General features: G+C 39.8%; 1 protein-coding gene across 6 annotated transcripts in view; it reads left to right on the top strand.

Moving 5' to 3' along the window:
- Positions 1 to 20468, top strand: part of KIAA1217 (KIAA1217 ortholog) — a 371546-nt gene that overhangs the window by 117532 nt on the left and 233546 nt on the right. Inside the window, exon 1 of one of the 6 annotated variants that reach the window (XM_072854443.1) lies at positions 2931 to 2991. The exons of the other annotated variants lie outside the window; for them this stretch is intronic. Within the exon in view, the coding sequence (XP_072710544.1) occupies positions 2985 to 2991 (7 nt within the window). The 5' untranslated portion in view covers positions 2931 to 2984. Of the gene's footprint in view, positions 1 to 2930; positions 2992 to 20468 lie in introns of those variants that run through there. 6 annotated transcript variants of the gene reach the window in all.

Raw genomic sequence — 20468 nt, forward strand, 5'->3', positions numbered from 1 at the left:
AAGATGGCTAATTTGTTTGTGCTGGAGAAAATTGTGGGGAAGCTTGGGAGGAAAAGTTTAGGCAGAAAATGTTCCAAACCATTGCCAATTAAAAAATATTTTTCTTTTTTTCTATAGTTGTATAATATTGCTCTTCAATCGTACTAAGATGTGTGTCATATTACTTGGCAAGTGACTGAGAATGGGATTATTTTATTCAGTTGAAGACATCACCATATGTGAAATATACGTTAACTGAGGTCTCATCTTTAGACCTGGAGGGGTTACTTGCTTGAAGCTAGCTTTGTGGTTACTGCCTCCATTTTTACTATGTTTTATGGCTGTTAGCATTGCAGAGTTGTTATATGTAAAGGAGAAGGCAGTAGTTTTCTTTAGGTTCAGGCATTATCTGGGAGCTATTTGAATTCCCAGTTGCAAAACTTTATGTTGATGTGGGAGTAAATCATTTACAAACTGGTCTTTAAAGGCCAGCAGAGATGGAAAAGATCCGTTTAATTCTAATGTTACGGAAGTATGGAAGTTACTCAGATCCTATTCTTTCCCATCAAATGAGTCTTCACTGAGGTGAGAAACCTGATTTTCTTGACCCAAGTTACTCCAGACTTCCCCCATACAGACCTTTTCACTGAAAGGCATTTTAAGGACTATTAAAATGAGGGACATCATGAAGAGTTGCTCTCGGAATTTATAACATTAATTTTTAAGAGCTTCTGAATTATTCTGTTTATTTTATAGTTCATGTAATAACATGGTAGCTTTGGTGGTTGTATTTCAGTGCAGGGAATTCAGGTCAGACTTGCTGAAGCCTCCCTGGTAACAGACTGGTGCCTGGTAGTAGCACAGGAGGGCTTACTGGAGGGGAGTTACTGTTCTCCTTCCTGTTCTTCTTTTTGCCCTTTTTTTTTTTTTCTGTCTCTCTTGGTTTGTATGTGCTTTTCAGTACACGTCTGTCTGCTCTTTATGTAGCAGTCCTTATATAATCATTTTTATTTTAACCATTTAAGATCAATCAAGAATGTATTGAAGTTAAATTTTTATTTTATTTGATTAACGCATCAGTACAAATGAAACAACTTTGAACTAAGACTGTATATTTTTAGCTCTTTTAGTCATTACAGCCCACCAATATAGCATCAAGAACAGCCAGATCACAGAATACTGTTTGGTAGAGCATAGTAAATAATGTGCTCTTTGGGGAATAGAGTATACATTCAAAACATCGCGTTACTGATTTCCTTAATGGTTCTAGGTGGAAATGCTAGTCATGCAGTGTCCTCTTCATTTTAACTTGTGTTAACCTGCCTTCACAAATGGCCATTGAGCTTTTTTTCAAATGAGATTTTATGTTTCTATATTGCACTTGGAATGGTCTCCAGTTTAGTTTTCCATGCAGAAAATAGTTTGGGGTTGTTAATAACGTACTTCATAGACCCTTATGTTTTAATGGTAGGGTTATTGGTTTTTTTCAAGGTTTTTCTTGGCTGGAAAGACTACTATTTCAGCTTTCTTTCCTTCGTTGCCATCTACTATTGTCTGTTGTTTGATCACTGTGTTGGATTTCCCCTTTATGTTCCTGACGAGCAATACCTAATGATGGAGGCTGGAGGAGCCATCAGGGTAACCTGGATGCCACCCCAAGTATATGCCAGAAATAAAGAAAACAGCAGTTGCTGCATTCCTAAAGCATGCTCTGTGCTGCAGCCTTTTCAGACTTAAGTGCTAGTAATTGGGACCATTTGTTGTAATTTATGTAAATAAGGTAATGAATCATCAAATATGCAGAACAGACTATTAAGTCATCTGCATAAAATCTCCAGATTTCAGAACATTTAGTCTCTACAAGTATGGGTAGATTGAAACCAAGAAATATCTTTCCAGATGGCTTGAGCACGTGAGGATGCACTACCTGGGCTTTTTAGGGGAGTAGTGGTAAACTCAGATTACCTGAACTATCCTATGTAGCTATATAAACACAAATAAATTGAGTTGCAGATTTCTTTATTGTTGATTTAACAAACATGTTCACCTCTCTGGAGTTGCTCAAACAGCAAGGGATTGAGCAGCTGACTGTTTGTAGACGATTTACTCAAACCCATGCAGTCAGCGTTATGGGGCACTTGATATGGTGCTGTGAGGGCAGTAAGTGACAGAAGGGATCAACTTCAACACCAGTCACTTGCAATTTTGACACAGAAGAGAACCTCGTGCATCATATATGTTGTATTGAGTTAAGTAACACTGTGCAAAAAGTAAAGCTTGCTGTAGTGTGATGATGCCCATCTTAAATGGGACTTACAGGAAAGATACTTTTTTTCTTTTCTGTGGTGGTCAAAAACACACATGCAAAAATACAACTCTCACATTTTCTCCTTTTATCTCTCCCCAAACACTGAAAAAGCACAAAAATCACAGAAAACTGATCGTATTAGTTTCTTGAAGTATTCATTAATGGGTCTCTGAAAAAAATTGCATCTCACAATTAGACAAATACATTTTTGTTCTGCTGTTGGGTAAGTCATCACTGCTAGAGCTGTTCCTGAGAAAAGGATGCTGGATTGGTATAACACTCACTTTCTCTGCCTGTTTGCAGTTTAGATAGTGGCTCTGGCTAATTATTTTTGCTTTTAAAAAATAGCCCCAAAATGAATTCTGATCTGAGTTGTTATTGCAATACCTGTGTTTTATAAAGAGTTCCGTATCTGCTTATTTGCCTTCCCATTTTCATAGATCTGTGGAGATTTTTCTTTCCTTCCAAGGTCTATGGTGGAGAAAGCCTGTGACAGTCCAGTCAAGAGTGCCAGAGCTAGAGGCTGCCCCAGACAGCTGTTCTTTCTTACCACCTTCTTCAGAGGATGACCATTATCTTCCCATTGTTCTCTTTTCTTGTAGTTTGGCTCCTCCTTATGAGAGCATCCACTGTGGCACCCATTCCTGAGGGTGCTATTGATGGGACTTCGCTGGATGAGGAATAGCTGGAATTCTTCATGTGGGGTATGAGTGGATTACCTTCACACCTGCAGCTTGTCCTCCTTTCAGTCACTTCTTTTACTTACTTTTCCTATTTTTTTGGCCCATGTGAGTGATGTAGAACTTCAGGATAAAAGAGGAATATTGAAACAATTAAATTGGTTTATCTGTGCATTGCCCATATGGGCAGGATTCTGTCAGTCAAGGTTTGCATTTGTCTCCTGGCATATCCAGTCTGTTCCTGCTTCCTACCTGTTTTCTTTTTTCTTCTTTCCAAGATTTAATTCAAACCATCATATGGGCTGATTTTCTGTAAGGCATATTTTATCTTCTGTAAAACTTTAAGCTCTCCATGTTGTATTTTTGATGTGTTAGAGCTCTTTAAAAGGTTATTCTTTTATTAAGAGGTGGTCATTTGAAAATGATGATGCAAAAAGCTATAGAGAAGGCTGCAGATATGCTAAAACAAATTAGCAACTAACATTTGAAACTAACATTTTCTCCAGAGGAAAATGTCAGTGTAGTGTTTCATGTTGCTCCTCTCCCTCCCCTTTTTATAGTGGCATTAAAGACTAAGCCAGCCATAGTTTCACTTATATAATTTCAGAAGAGATTTTGAAACTTCGACGATTTTCCCTTTTATTAAAAAAATACTAATGTTATAAATTTGACAAAAGATATTTTTGTGCGTACCTTTAAAATGCTTTAAGAATCTAATGTGAAATAACTGCAGATGTGGAAGGCAGTATTCATATGTTATTTAACAGTGAAGTAATAATGGTAATGATCTGCTGTGATTTATAGCTAAGGGGTATTCCTTTAAGAACGTATTGAACCGAAGTTCTTATTTGATTTGATTAAAACATCAGGACAAGTGCAACAACTTTGAACCAAGATTGTATAAATTTTAGCTCATTTAGGCATTACAGCCAACCAGTATAGCACCAAGAACAGCCAAATCACAGAACACTGTTTGGTAGAGTTTAGTAATAATTTACATATGTAATAAATATTTTAATTTTGTGTTCTGCTGAGAGTGGTTGATACATAGAAAAAGGTAACATTCTGCAAAAAAAAGTATTTGTTATGAGTTGCATGGGCAGCTGCTCAGAGCCGATTGCTCCTTCTGGAATTGCTTAGTGATTAACATCATCTCATTGGGATAATGTACCCAAGCCTGCCATCACAGTTGGCACCAATTGGAAATCTTAGCAACAATCTTGGCAAATAGTTAAAACGTTACTGGCTGTGTTTGCACGCAGATGCCCCACTGCTTTGTTCTTCTGCATGTCCATCCATGGGTGGCTGCAGTTACGTGTGTGCAAGTGTGCTTAGTCTCCTATAACCCTTCAGGTGGGCAGGGGAACCAAGTGCGGTTGTCAAAAAGCACCTTGAGGACAGAACACCACCCCATGAGGGATAGAGTGATGTAACTTTACTGGTTTAGAAAAACCGTTACCATGATATAGTTCAATATCCGTAAACACTTTATTAGTAGGCCACAGACCTGTGTACTCAGGCAAATACAGGACGCCGAAGGTCCTGAACCAAAGCCAAATATAAGATGGAGAAGTGACAGAATAATAAAGAAAATTCATTCTGCCCTTACTGATGGTATTTCTGATTTTGGGGTAGAATAAGGTGTTCAGATTCCACAGCTGTAAAGTCTTCTATCTTTAAGAAAGGTTTTGCTATGGTTTAATTCTCTAAAACTTGAAGAAAGGGAATTAAACTAGACCTGAAGGGTTTTTCTCTGATTTTGATTTTTTTTTTGAAGTCTTGGAGCTGAGATTAAATTTTTATGGCTGAGTAGTAAATCTCTGGAACAGGGTTTCCTGATAGAAATGACAACTCTGCTTTAATTATAGCATCTTCTAGGCAGCTATTATATTACAGCAGGACCCTTAACAGACTTTTCTTTTTAAGACCATATTAAAGAGTAACAGGACTTGCCATAATTACAGCTTGCTTTCTGTTGGGGGGTTCACCTGTCATTGAATGACTGACTAGGTTCCTTTTGCATGGTTTATTTTTCTAGGAAGAATGTTTTTAGATTTGTGTGAAACATTTTAAAATGGGTCTCAATATATTGAACATGAAGCACCTTCTGTATTATGCAACTATTTCAGAAATCATGTATGGAAAAATAAAGCACTGGCACATAGTTCTAAGGAAGCTTTAACATCTGCAAAATTAACTTGTCACTAATTTTGCATGCTTCAGTTACTAGAAAATGTACTTCTCTGAAGCACTAAACTTTTTTTTTATCACATTACATACCTATCTGTGACTTGAATCTGAAATTGTTTTCGTCACCGATCTTGTTCTTTTGGTGCCTATGCATTTATTTCTCATTTCGTGCTGAAAATGTTATGCCATCTGGTTACTTGCTCAATTTTGTAAAGAGAAGACTTCATTAATTTATGGTTTTAACTTCTGCACCTTCAACTTCCATTTATTCGTGTAGCAGTTGTTGCCTCTCAATAGTTTAGAAACAGTCTGCTGGATTTGAAATGTTTGTATATGTACGCTTCTCTCTTCTTTAGATAGTTGCAGGCCAAAATATGGGAGAGGATTTGGTGAGGCAGAGAAAACACCACATCCTAAACTGTACGGCATCAGCTACCAATTTTTCCTGGTTCGCATGCGAGGGATCCTCTCCCCTTCCCAGCTCTTGATGTGCAAATGTAAACTAGAACTTCATGGGTGCCCAAAAAAGGAAATTTCAAACTTTGCAAATGCTTTGTTTGGATTAATAACATCTCTAGTCATGTTTCTTTTATCCCAGGGGGCACAAACGTTACTTAAGTTAATAGCAGTATAATAACCTAATTTAATATGCTATGGTAAAAATGCCGTCTGTTAGCTAACTCTTAACAAATTCTTGTTGTCATATTTCAGCAGTTATTTATTTTCTAGGCAGGAAAGAGGAGACTTGTATTTTGAAATAATAAGACATTGTTTTAAACAGCGTATGGAAAGTGTATGGTATTCTAAAAATATTACTTGTTTACATATACGTGATTATTCAAAAGCATAGACTGCACTGTTGGTCCCTTAATATTAATTTCTGCTGTGTGAGGCAGTGACAGAGTTTATTCATTGACCCAAAGCACTAGAAAACTTCCCACAGCACTTCACAAAAACCTGACAAACTGAACTGCTTTTTGCTTAATGGTATGTTACATCAATATGATGTCTCTACCTAGCTGAAGATGGCTATCTGAAATCTGAGGGAAAGGGGGTTGGGTTTGTTTTGGGCTTTTTCTTTGTTTGGTTGGTTTTTTTGTTTGGTTATTTCTGGTTTTGTGGTTGGTTTTTTTTTTTTAAGTACTTCAAAAGAGTACCTTGGGGCTTCAGAAAGCCTGAGAGCTTATGAAAGACTTGCTGCCTGGGGAGCTTCATTCGGAACCTGTGGTGGAGGGGGTGGGATGGCAGGGAGGGACCTGCCCGGCAGCTGGGGAGCCCAGGGCTCCCGGGGTGGGGAGAGGACCTGTGCAGTCGGGATGTGGGTGATGGGGAGCTGGCAGCAACCCTGGGCCACATGCTCTCGTGCTGTTTCATCCCATGAGTGAAGTGAGGAACTGTGTCTACATCCAGCCTGAAACACGATCAGCTAAGCAACCTGGGCTTATGTTTTGGGGTGGGGTTTTTGTTTTTTTTGAAAGGTTCGATGCTTATGGCTGGAATCCCCAGCTTCACATCTCAGAGCCTTTAAAACAAACAAACAAGACCTTTTTCTGGGAACACTGTGCCACAGACTGCAAGAGGCTAAAAGGGCGTAATGACCGGAAAGAAAGCAAATCCTCCCAGAAACAGCAATCAGGCATGGGATAGTTTAATTGCTGGGACTTTGGACAAAGAAGGTTGGGCATCTACTGTTGGACAGATTTAAAGATATTTAAGCTTCCATATTATAAACAGGCTTTGAATATATTTGATAATACAGAATCACAGAACAGTTGAGGTGGGAAGGCACTTCTGGAGATCACCTAGTCCAACCCCCAGCTCAAGCAGGCTCAGCTACAGCAGGCTGGTCAGGGCCATGCCTGGCTGGGTGTTGATTATCTCCAAGGATGGAGACTTCATCACCTCTCTGGTCAACCTGTGCCAGTGTCTGACCACCTTCACTGTATAAAAAGCTTTTTCTTATGTTCTTTATGTTTCCTGTGTTTCAATTTGTGCCCATCGCTTCTTGTCCTGTCTCTGGGCACCGCTGAGAAGAGCCTGGCTCCATCCCCTTTCATCCCCACATCAGATATTTATGCACATGGATAAGACGCCCCTGAGTCTTCTGTCCTCCAGGCTGAGCAGTCCCAGCTCTCTCAGCCTCTCCTCACATGACATAATGCCATTAGGCACCTGATTGCTATTCAGGCACCGAGATATTGCTGAAAATGGTTATCTTTGACTGGAGTATTCTGATTCTGGGAATTTCCCATGTTTGAGGAACATGTTTGATTCACCCCATTTCTGCATGGCTGTGTCTCTCCTGTGAGACAAAGAGCTTCTTCCTTGTCAAAAATGAATGTCGATCAGGATGTTGCTGCTGTCTCACCGTGCAGAAGTGCCACCTTGATATCCAAATGGACAAGACTTAGGGCCCGTGCTTTTTGTGTCAGGAGCAGAAGGATAACGTCTCCTTTTTCCCATCTCTTGTTGCTATGTTGCTGTAGAGAGTGCCTTATGAAAAACTTGAATTCATGATGTCCTTGCTTTGCTTAGAAATGAAATTATTTTAAGTTTATGGGTAACACGACTGTCTGGTTAGACTCCTGCTTCACAGATGAGGCTGCTCTTTCCAAGAGCACCCTGTGCCAAGGGTGCTCAGTTCAGGTGAATGTACATTGTGCAGTAATCTCAGTAGGATTTTGCCTTAGCAGTATTGATTCGAAAACCGAAACACCATTGTTTATGTTGTCAGAGCTGGATTTTATATCACAATTGTCCTGTGTTTGGGAGAATTAAAGTATGTCTATATAGTATCAGCGGCATTATTGTCACTGCTTAAAAACTCTTCTTAAGCACAGAGTATTTGCATTTGGTAAAGAAATCATAGTGGAAGATTTTCAAAATAACTGTTTGCAAAACAGTCGGAGATCTTCAGAGGGAATGACAGTACTTCTTAGGCTCAGTACAACTGAGCTCTCACAAACTTATTTGCTTTCATTTTTTCTCTTCCTTCTTCGCTCATTCCTCACTCCAGTTATGCGATTAGCTCTCCATTCATCTTCTTGTTTCACTCCTGTTTCTGTTCTCCATCTTGACCTGCCTGAGCACTGCTAATCAGCCTAGTTACTCTCCTGTCCGTCATGTCCCTCCTTGAGAGCTGAAGTCTTCCCACTCACTTAGAGCTCTTACTATGTCGATAAGGTAATATGCAGAATATTATCAATATGATGGCAAGGCTTGCTGTATTGCACTTAATCTGTCCCATTCTTGATGGGGCAACAAAGCAGTAGACAATATGCTTTATAGAGGAAGCATAAACAATTACCTCTTTAATGTGGGACTCTTGAAAAAATATGGAATTAGCATGCAAAAATATTTTACTGCATTGCACAATTGCCATCTCAGAAAATGAGGAATGTCTGTAATAATTTAGTCATGTTTTCCTGTCTTTTTGCTTGTTAAGCATTTCTCCTAAATAACTGTTAGTACTTTAGCTCTGGTAGTATTGATTTGCTTATGTTTGTTCTAGCTTTGAAATAAAATGGTCCCTCATACTCTGTTATTGATACAGCATACTGGTTGCCTGGGATATTGAGGAATACATTTTAAAATTCAGCATGAAGATTTTACTGTAACTGTAGCTGTGGTGTTTTCTCTGGTTTACACTGTGGTTTTTTTCTTTAGAAGTTGTTTGCAAAATTACGGTGAATAGAATTTTCTTTTCATGTGACCAAATACTATGCGTCTTGGCAGCATTCACGAGCGTGGGGCTGGCAGAGAAAGTTAGGCAGGCTTTGCCTGGGCATTTTCAAAGAAAAGCACCCAGGAACTGAGGTTTGAAATAATGTAGCCTGAGGTCAGGAATTTTTTCTTTGGAGAGTCAGTAAAGAACATGGTTATCTGTAGTGTGCAAGAAGCCAGGGGTTTTTTAGGTGTATATGTACCAGTGAAAGAGGAAATTATAATGGGCGATACTCTGTGCAGTGTTATTTCCTAAGCAATGCCAGTTAATAATGAGGGATTTGGGCCATTTTTCAAAAAGAGATGATATTCACTGTCAATCCTTCATCTATTTTGGTGAGTTAGAAAATACAATGGTAGGAGAATATGCATCATTTAATCCAATTTAAGCTCTCACCATGCTTAACTCAAAGACAAATGGATTCTTGACATCAGGCATTTACCGTATAGTGCTGAAGTGGTGCGGTTTTGGCGCACAGTGAAGAAATTTGCTGAAAACAAGAAAGCGTTTGTTTGAGAGAGAGGGTTGGGAGAGGAATGCAGGAAGGTCCCGTGCGCAGAGGTAACCCCGTGCCTGGGTGGTTTTTCACGTTGTACCTGTGTAGGTGGGGCATTCCCCTTCTGCTCCGGTGCTGCCTGGTGCCTCCTCAGCGCACACGGGCAGCTTGAGACAGTCCCTGGAAGAGCATCTGTTCCCCCGGCACGGTTGGGACTCTGTGCCGTAGCAGAGTCATCTGTTTTACCCCAGCACACATTTACATTCCACAGGTCCGGGAAACTGTCTGCGTGACCACCCAACGCCTGGTGTTTAAAACTGATCGGACTGACAGCACGGCACTTCACATCCAGCTGCGCTGCACACACGAACTCCCCAGCCTCTGTGCTGGAAAGTGAGCTGGGAAGGATTTTTTTAGAAATTGCTTTTGGAGCAGGTACATTCCTGCACAGGCAGAATGTCCAAACCCTCTCGCTTGGCTCGACCTTTGTCAGCTAATACGGCTCCTAAATCGCCTCCGTCTAGGAAAGAAGATTTTAACAGCCGATCACGAAAAATTAGGCTAGGTGAAAAGATTTTGAGAGCTGGCAGCGAAGGAAACCTGGTTAAACAGCATCAGCAAGAGCAGGTGGAAATCACAGAAGGGCTTGTGCCACGGAGGGCTCCTTTCCTGAAAGGTAACCGGTTCTTTCATGCTGCAAAAGAAACAATCAAATGCATTTGCAATTACTGCCTTTTGGATAAACCCCAGACATCAATTATTGTAGAATAGGGGGTGTGTATGTATGTGCGTGTATGTGTGTGCGTGTATTGTTTCTAAATGACAGATTCTGGTACATAAAGCATTTGTTTTGAAAATAAAAGGACTCAAAACATTTTTGTTGTTCATTTGTGGCTGGGTGCTGTATACAAGCTAAAAATTTTGGTCTGTCAAAGTGGTAAATCACTATCCTTTACAGTCTAAATGTGACCGTGTATCATGAAACTTCATTTGAAATGATAATTTGAAATTATTAGCAAGTATGAGAAAGATTAAATAACATGAGAAAACAGACATCAGTGCAGACACAGAATCTCATTCAACCTTGCAAGTAAAACTCCTCTTGGTGGGAGCTCCTAACAAGAGAGCTGTGAGTTGATTTCTTGTATAAAAACTGAACAGATCAAGTGTATTTGGAAAGGCTTATATGCTTTCAGAATGCAAACAAATGTGGAGGATAATACAAGATTACCATCTATTTTCACTGATCTGTTAAGCAATGGGCTGCAGGAACATTGCCATTGCCTCTTTTCAACTTAGTTTTTGTGACAGTACTCCTTAGAACTGCATTTAAAGTAGCCATTTAATCTGCACAGTGAAAAATGAGCCATTCCATTAGGAAATAAAAGTAGTAGTATTCTAATTGGACTTTTAATAGGTTTTATATTTAAATACGAATGAGAAGCAGAATTCCTTCAATCCAGAATAGAAATTGCCACCCCTCCATCCTAAATCCATAGGAAAAAGAAGGTAAATCGTAGACCTTTGTAACTTGAAACTGTATATTTTTTTTTCACACACATGGCATCCAAGGTTACAGTTTTTATTCCTGGCTGAATAAGGTTTAAAAGAATTTTTTTTTTCCTGCAGTATGACTTTTATTATTTCACAAAGAAGGGAGAAGTGATGACACCTAATCTTACTCACGGAGATGGATGATCTGTTTGTTTCTACAAAGGAAACTGGGTCTGAAGCACTTTATTAAAGGCAGAAGAGGGCAAATAGGAAAACTGGATGTGGGAGGGCTTAGAATTCTGGTCTCACTCACAGACTGTCTTGCTTATTTAGCTATGTAATGTGGAAACTCATTTTTGATCTTGTGATGTATGCAATAAATTAAAACTTTTATTCCAAAAAAAGCAGATGTACAATTTTTTCTGCCCTGGTAACCAAATATTTATTGATGCTACAGCAAATGATGTTTCCCAGTCAAGTCTTTGAAATTTGAAAACTTTCATAGAAAACCCTGTAACAGTAGGGTTTTCACCAAGTTAAAGGTTTTTAAACAGTAGTTTGCCCCCTTTCTGTTCCCTTATTTATTTGGTGCCTTGAGAAGAGGAAGTTATGTGGCATTTGCAGAATAGCAAGTGTGTCCTTTTAAGGGATGTGATTTCTATGGAGCTCTTGGGGCCTGCTTTTACTTATTTTATTTAAATGTTTTTGGGATACATAATGCTTTGCAACTAAAAGCAAGGGTTGCACTCACTGCTTAGTGTTTTAGGTAAGACTTCTCTAAAAGAAAAACCTAGTGGCTATCAGTAGTGCTGCAACCTGGTATGTGCTTTTAGTATTTATAGCATTGCGCTTACGGTTTTCTGGAGCATGAATTAATCCCTGTTATGTACTGGCTTCTGCATTGGGATGATTTGTGTACATTAGGTAAGATGTTACTGTGAGTTGTTTTTGCAAGAGAGATGTTGAAGAACAAATATTGATACTTCTGCAGGGAGCGTATTACAAGGGAGATGGAAATGCAGGGTGTGTGGCTTTTCTCTGAAAATGGGTCTGGCTGGATGGCCCCCAGTGGAGTCCAAGCGTTGGCCAAAGTGATTTGGAAGATGTTTTGTGAGAAGCAGGTACAGAACTGGATGGTGGAGGGGCAGCAGATATGGCAGAAGCCAGGAGAAACAGTGAAGGGTATAGGAGCCACAGGGCAGTGCCCTGGGGATGGGGCTGAGTAACACAAGAGAGTGCGAGCAGCAGTTGAAGGGTGTTCGAATGTTCTTGAAGAGGAAAAGAGGGAAAATGGGAGAGGTGCCAGAGGGCAGGTACAGGCTGAATGTGATGGCTGAAATAGGGAGTATGGTGAGGAGAGGCTGAGAGCTCCCATGGGAAGAGGACTGGGGCTTGGAGGAAGAAAATGGCAAAGGAAGATTGGATTTTAGGAACGGGTGGGTCGGAGGGGCTGGGATGGGGAAATGGGAGCAGGAGGCTCTGGCAGGTGGGGACCAGCGTCCTGAACAACCTGATGTGGAAGAGGGTGATCTGTTTGACCAACCTTCCTCTGTTGTCATGTAATGCCAGTGAAACCCCATGGCCCCGTGTGTGTGTTACCTTGTCAAATCCTGCTCTGTGCACAAGAGGACAACCTGTGACTGCTGGACTAGTTCCTACTAGTGAGCTTTGCATGTCTTCATGAGCAACACGATGGGATTTCTGGTTTATTTGAAATTCTTCTAAAATAAAACCAAAGAGATGCATGAATGGTGTCAACAGACAGCAATCCAGCAAAGCTCAGCGCTTAACAGATAGGAAATCCAAAATTGCGGTTACAATTTTAATGGGACTGTAAAGCATGATGACTCATTTTAATTATGATTATATGTTGGGGTTTTTTCTACAGGATTCCTGCCCTGTGTTGTGCATGGGATGAGTGGTGCTTAACTGATAAATTGGATTGTATAGGCAGGGGGGAAGCTTGTGGCAGAGAGAAAAGTAGTCCTTATAGGTAAAGCCATTAAAAGCTGGAGTGGATCTCTCTCTGCTTCCTCCACAGAGGTCTCTGTGGTATCAGACATACTGCCTCAGCTTTCACACAGGAATGCTGGCTGTGTGGATTTGCTTTTCGTTTTAGTTTTTGGATGTGCAAGTCCGATTTGCCGTGTTGAACACACATAACAGTAACTGAAGTCAGTGTCAGCTATGATTTTATTGCATGAATTACTGTCTAATACAAAGAACTCAAGAAGGTCGTCTTGTACTTATCTGTTACTCTTCACCTGAATTTAATGAACATCTGACCATAATTTCTCTGGATGCCAGCTTCTCATCTTGCTAAAAAAGGGAATAAGGGGTAGAATAAGATCCTTACTTTATAGGGACTGTTGTGAGAATGGCATTTCACAAATATTTACCTCCTTTAATACAGTAATGGAGAATACTGAGGCCCAGGCTACAAAATTTGTTGCTTGGTCTCCAGACCCAAGGTCTGACAAGCACGCGGTATGTGAACCCCAAGTCCACATCCAGAATAGTTAAGACGAAGCATTTGACTCCCTGTGTGTGAAATGAGCCCTGTTCATTTTGTGCAGAGAATGAGACGACGGCCCGCGCCAAGGATGGGGGGGGTTAAGGAAAGACTGTACTGCAGCGCATGTGCACGTGGGGTGGGAAACAGGGTGGCAGAAACAGTCTGAGTTTTGGTATTTCCCGTCTGGCAAGTGACTATCTTTGCAAACTCAACATCATTTTAGGATTTGCTGGTTTGAAAAAAAAATGGAGATAGGTAAACCTTTCATTTTTCATTCTCTCTTTCAAGACTGAATCAATTAAAATATGATTTTTTCACCTCTGGGATACGTTACTGATAGGAGAGCTTTATGAATTTCTGTCACCCATACTTTCCTCCAAGAAAAGCAGAGAATATACTAACGACTGTCTTTTCAATTTCCTTTCTCTGTCCTATTTTATTGAGTTTCGATATTTGCTTTATTATATGGCTTCACATCATTTCACTTCGCTTTATTTTTTACTCTACTTTTTTCCATTAGGTTTTCCTCCCTGGTTTCTCGTCTGCACTTTACTTTGCAGACTATGGTAATTGGAATGCAAGGCCAATACTCTTAGACTAAAACTCTTGGTATCTCATATTCAGTTGGATCCAAAACTAGACAAAACCAGTTTGTCCCATCCCTAGTTATTAGATAGGGGCCAAAGGACTTTAAGGATATAGTGGAATTCATATCTATGGGCTCTTCATGCAAAACAAGCCATAACAGCACCATAAAAAGTGGAATTAATTATGTTTTTCCTGTTTTATTTTTATGACAAACTCAATTTTATTTTTATGACAAACTCCAACATGACAATGACTATATAATCCATGTGTGTATGAATAATTATCTCCAAGCTTGTTATGGTTTTTAAATAAAGAGATATTGAATTATGGGCAAAGTTTGGAAATGATTCTTTCTGACATTCAAGTAAGATCTATGGTATTTTTAAGGCCAAGGAGTTTATCTGTCAGGAACTTCCATTTCACAGCATTTCCTGACAGAGATGTACCTACAAATACAGAACACATGTAAGATTAGGGGTTAGCCTTCCAAGGAAGTTCATTATTAAAAGAATAGCAAAGCAAAGAATGTTTGTATTTAGCCTACAGTATTTTTGTTTCTTCTGCAACTGTTTAATATTCATCGAGACAGAGAATGCAGATCTTCTAAGTGCTTGTATATACAAGTCTTCATTATCTCACAAATTTAATGCTAGCTGTCTTTTTTACTGCCCATACATATTTTTTTGCTTTTAAAATGCAGAGTTTTTACTGCAATCTTAAAATAAAAAACCCAGAAATTTTACTGTCTTGTACTGTAGTCTGAAAAACTATAATCATACTAGGGTTGGTATCAGATGTGTGCATCCTAATACAGTTAAATGTTCAAAATCTCAAGCTCGAGACACATAGATTTGCAAATTAATAAGGAATGTATAATTTCATTTTAGTATATTAATATTAGAAAGGAACAAATACGATGGACCATTAGATATCAAAGTACAAAAGAAATCTAGATAAAAACTTTTCAAGCTGGAAAAGAACATTATTAAAATAACTCTTGGAATTTACAGTTGCATTGCAGAAACAGGGATCAGGTATGAGACAGCAGACATTCTCTCATCGCCCATGTACATTTATTTCTGTAGCTGTTGATGTATCGCTTCACCTGGAGGATGAATAGGGCAACCGAACATGCTTCCTTCCAATTAAGATTATGCAGTATATAAACGGGAGTTATGGTTATTGAAAACTGAACGTCTGGACATTCCTAACAAACAAACCATTTGTTTAAGTAAGGAATGATAGGCCAGCCTCTGTTCTTATTTGCTATGAGATCATGACTCAGACCCAAGTATAAAGTATACTTTAGCTTTTTTTAAAGCATGATTTCCTGCAAAAATTGGTCATGTCAAAACACCCTGGCAGGCTTTCCTTCATTGGTAACCTTTTTACCCATTATCTGTGCAATTATGATGGAGAGGTAAGTGGCTCAAAAATACCGCATTTCTCTGATATGCTGTGTACACTGTATGCTGTATAGGATACTCTGTTCTGTACCTGTCAAATACTATGTGTCTATATTTTTCTATAATTTTGTGGAGAATTGCTGGCTGGGTGGAGAAGGAAGACCTGATTAATATCACGTTCAGGGAAAATCTGCAGCGCGTGCTCAGCTTTTCTAACGCTTCACGTGTGGGTGAGACCTCATGAAAGCCATACCCCAGGGACAAGCTCGGGTTGTAGCTCACAGCTCAGACAATTCACCAGAGAGGCAAATTCAGCCTGTGGAGGAGATTGCGTGAATTCTGATGGAAACTTTTTGGAGCTGAATGCATACTGCAACCTAAGTATAATTCAGTTTACGAAGTGAGTAGTCAATCACAGGAAAAAAAAAGTGCATTGGAAACCACGTTACAGTAGTTGCACTGCTTACAGAACTATTTTTCAACTGCAAAAGTATATTCGCTTTGAAATCTCTTCCTTTGGGACCTGGCAGAATTGGAAGGAAAGCACTATACATCCCCTTGGGAAGCTCAGGATCTTCCATTTCTTATACTATAAGGGCTAATAATATGGGATGTGAAAAAACCTGACCAAATCCCCCCATGACTCAAGAGGAGCTTAAACCATCTAGATGAGGGACTTTTGGAGAGGCTACTATTTTGGGAGAAATTAGGTATAATTTTTATGAAGATTGATTTTCTTTAAATTGTGTCTCTCTGAAATCAGTCAGAGGTTTTACATTTAGAATAAACTAAGGAAATGAAGAGGTGGCACAGATTGTAGGTACTTAAATGTTCCCCATTAATAGATCCCTGTTCCATAACATAACTTGTCAATATCACTTTGCCATATGTAGGATGTAAGTATATATTTCATATAGAGTATATAACTTTTTATGTATGTACAAAATTTATAGTGGTTTAAGAGTGTAGTGCAATATTTAAGTGCCATGGCTGAACTGGAACCATAGTATTTCAGTATTAGAGGTTTCAATAGATGCCAGTCAAACAGTACCATATAAATCTGGACTAATTTTGCAAAATTTGGATGAGAAGGCTCAGAAATATTAGTCCCACTGTCAAAACCCCCTCAAGTCTGGTTGTTTCTGCAAAACAGTTTTTTTCTGTCCAGAATTGACCCTATAAATATAACGTGTGTAATTTTTGAATGTGTGATGTTATCAAAACAAGAGATAGAGTTTTGAATTGAAACCATAACTTTCAGATTTATGCGTTTATTTAATGTTGTGGATATTCTAGTAGATTAAAAAATTACTTGTGAGTTCAGTTTTAGTAAGTTTATTAGTATGATATCAAGACAGGAATTGTTCTACAGTTGAGTTTGAAAGTGGAAAGAACATAATGCAAATGTGATAAAAAGAAATAGCAATGACCATGTATTTAATATCCCTTGTACTTGAAATGTTTATGTATCTTTTCTTTTTTGGCGGATGGACTGCAGTATTCTTCTAGACCAGAAAGTCAGCTCCTATCTTTTGTTGTTATTCTTACCTGCTAGTTAAGTGATGAGAAATTATAGAACTTTCTTTAGTCCAAGTTCCCAGCATTATTTGAAGCTCTGTTGCATGGGTTTGAAAACCAATGTGAAAACTCAAATTATCTTGTGGAAGAGACTTTGGTTTAGGGTGCTAGAGTTTATGGCAGGAGTACCTGAGCAGCACCACAGCTGTGGCTGGCTATTAGGAACTGGTATCAGGCAGGGTCACAAATTTTCAGATCAGTTTCTCTGGGAGATGCGAATTCCCTTTCAGTCAAAGCATTCCATTTGAAACAATTTGGGTTTTCTTTGTATGATCTTTCCCAGAATTTGGATTCTGAGGCATCTCAGAGGACTTGGAAGTCTCTTGCTGAAAACAGGCCTTGGTATCCATACACAAACAGTAATGCTGATGGAAACGTCAGTGTCCCCAGGCTCCTGAAGAGTCCCGTTGCTACCCTCCGGGGTCTCGCAGGTTAGCCTGCGTCTCCTCTGAAGGGGGATTTGCAAAGCTGGACATGGTACTCCGTCACTGAATGCAGTGCAAGGATTATGCTACATTTCTTGCAGGCAAATATTTGTAAATCCTAGTGCAAGTACAGTTTTTTACACAATGTCATGGGAATGTTTTAAGCTTCTGATTAACTCCTGGAGCCATTTTTGCTGTTAATAATCTTTTAAATCTTGTAGGCATTTGGAAGGTTTCCTCCTGCCCTGGAAGGACGATCTCCTAGCTGATCTTAATTCTTAAATCTTTTATTGTGTTTTAATGTTAGGAACAACATTGGCCCTTTTCAGATCTTCTGGTATTTCACCCATCCTGTGTGAATTCAGACAAATATTAAGAACACAGACATTTTCATAATTTAGGTCTTGGAGTGCCCTAGGATGAGATTCATGAGACCCAGCACACTGTCTGGTTTCATTCCTTCTCTGTTTAGATTTTGTTGCTAGCATTAATTACAAAAGACACATGGTCACAGCTGACTCTCTTAGTGAAGTCTGATATGAGAAAGGCATTCAAAATTCTGCTTTCCCTGTGCCATTTGTTAGAAACTGTCTTTTCCCACTGAGTAATGGATCCATGTTTTCTTTGTTCTTCCTCTGACTACTAAGGCATTTATGCAATAAGTAGTCACCCAGGCCTGCTGCTCATTTTAAGCAAAGGTAAAAGACTCGGGGCTCAGTCATGACTTCACTCTTTTTACTCTCTCTGAAAAAAATGAAGCAGTTACTAATGCTGCTTTACACACACACATTAAAAAAAAAAAAGAAGAAGAAGAAGAAAAGGCAAAGCTGCAAATACATGAAAAACCAAAACATCTGGAATGCACAGCTGGCTGGCTGGACATATGCGGAGTAATAATATCTAGATATTTAAGAACAGACAAAGTGGTACTGTTACTGGGAATGTGTGTTTTATGAGAGCCATCTCCTGCTGACATAGGCTGTGGTTGTGTCCTGGTTTAGATAACATTTATCTTGAGCCTGGTACTTAGAGTTTGTGAAGAGGCTAATGTCTTTACTGCAGCTGGGACATACGAGAAGCTTCCTGGGAAGTGAAAAATTTGGAGAGAGACCTCCCCAACCTTCTGTCTCCCAAAACTCAGATTCATCTGCAGCATCTAGATGTGAGAGAGATAGATTTAATTCAATGGTTTGAAATCAACTTTGTGCTTTGTAAGCACAAGGTGCTTTGTAAGCACCTCTTGTTGGAAGACACAGGAAAGGAGGTTTAGCTAGAGAAGGTGAGCCGCAGCCCTGCTGTGTGAGGTGCAGGCACTGCCTGGCTAACATGCACGTTTCAGAAAGAGCCGTCCTGCCTCGCTGCATCTTGGCCATAACCTTGCAGAGCCTGAGCTGGCAGTTAGGACCTGGAACATGCATTGCCTCCTTTTGAGGCTGCAGACTTACCTTTTGGCGAGGATGTTCTGCCTGGCTGGAGGTGCTCCCTCTCTCCCATTACGTATGGTTGCCAGTGCCCGGCGATTAGGACCTGCCTTTCTTTCAAATCTCAATGTCCTTAGGGCAGAGGATAAATACCAAGCATAGCACTGGTGTGGGTGATCAAATAGCACCTAAAGGGGTTACAATTAATCCAGCAGTTTGAGACCAAAGTCCAGCCTCCCCTAAAAATGTTTCCAATGCAACAGGCCCTGTGCAGCCCTATCGGTTATTATTTTGTAACACAGATTTACCAATGAAGCCATGACTGCATAATAAATAACCTCATCCACATGCTGGACGTTCCAGGCAGTGTTAAAATCATGCATTCAGTGCATGCACTAGCCATGGAAACTCACATGTTACACTTGGCCGTTTTCCAGCCTGCACATCTCACTATGCAGTTTGCTTTTCTATTGACCACGTGCCACCGTTGGTAATTAACTGAGGCTCATCTGCCACCTTCCTTGTGTTTCCCATTGTTATAGTGTACGCAGTTATGTGATCCAGTTTAGCTCTGTGCTGATTTACCTCTTACATTACCCTTTGATCTCAGTTCAGGTAGATATGCTTCCCGTTCTTCAAGCTTGAATAGCAGAAGTATCACTTTGAATGCCAGCCTTGACCTCAGTGGTACTCGCTGACCTCTTCCTTTGCAGGGCTCTGTAGCTCACAGCCCCACGTTCTGCAATGGTTTGCATTGCCCACAGTTGGACAAGAGGCTCGGTGTGGGGGGAAGCTGCAGCTTTTGGGCAAATCAGACTACTGACATGAAAAGATACCTCTACACAACCTCAGAAGTCCTTCACGATCAAGGAAATGGTTTAAATTGTACTGCCTTGAATGATGGTCATTAAAATAGGTCATTCTGGCACCAAAACATCCTTTACACAGGTGTACCTGTGTAATGCTTATGCATGAGTACGTGGTGTGTACCTCTGCACAAGTCATCCACCTGTAGCTGGAGTAAACACATGCAGCTCCCAGGGAGGTTTCTGGGGGACACAGTGGTGATTGTAATTGCCATGTAAATATCAGATTGGAGTTAGCTGGTCAGGAGATGGTTTTACGTAGAAAACCAGTATAACTAGAACTTACCTGCTGATGACTAAGCATGTAAAATACATAACTGACAAAGCAAGTGGATGCTCCGTGCACTGCTTAAGAAAGTGCAGAGAGGAAACCCTTCTCCTGGGCACTTGTAATGTGTAAACAGAACCGATTTTGTATATCCACTGAATGCAGATTATCCCAAGCTAAGAGGCTTATTAGTTTATGTGCAAGCTACATGAGTAGCTACATGAGACACAGCTCAACTTGGTTCTTGAGTTGAGTACAAGACCCACAAAGTCAAAGGATCAGAGGCTGCAGTGAGTTTTCGCTCTCCCTTTTTATTCTGCTCCAGAAAGCTTCTGCTACGTTAATCTCTCATGTAACACAATGGAAGTGATAGGTAAATGGAGGACACTGAAATAGCTCTGGAATAGAATCCTTAGATATTGCAAATATTATTTGCATTATAATCTCAAGCTTTCTGTCTAAAAGATAAATACAGAAAGGCTACTATTTTCTTCTTGGAAGTTTGCAGAATGGTTGCATTCCTAATCAAG

Source organism: Ciconia boyciana, chromosome 2 (genome assembly GCF_034638445.1).
Source record: "Ciconia boyciana chromosome 2, ASM3463844v1, whole genome shotgun sequence".
Classification (NCBI taxonomy): domain Eukaryota; kingdom Metazoa; phylum Chordata; class Aves; order Ciconiiformes; family Ciconiidae; genus Ciconia; species Ciconia boyciana.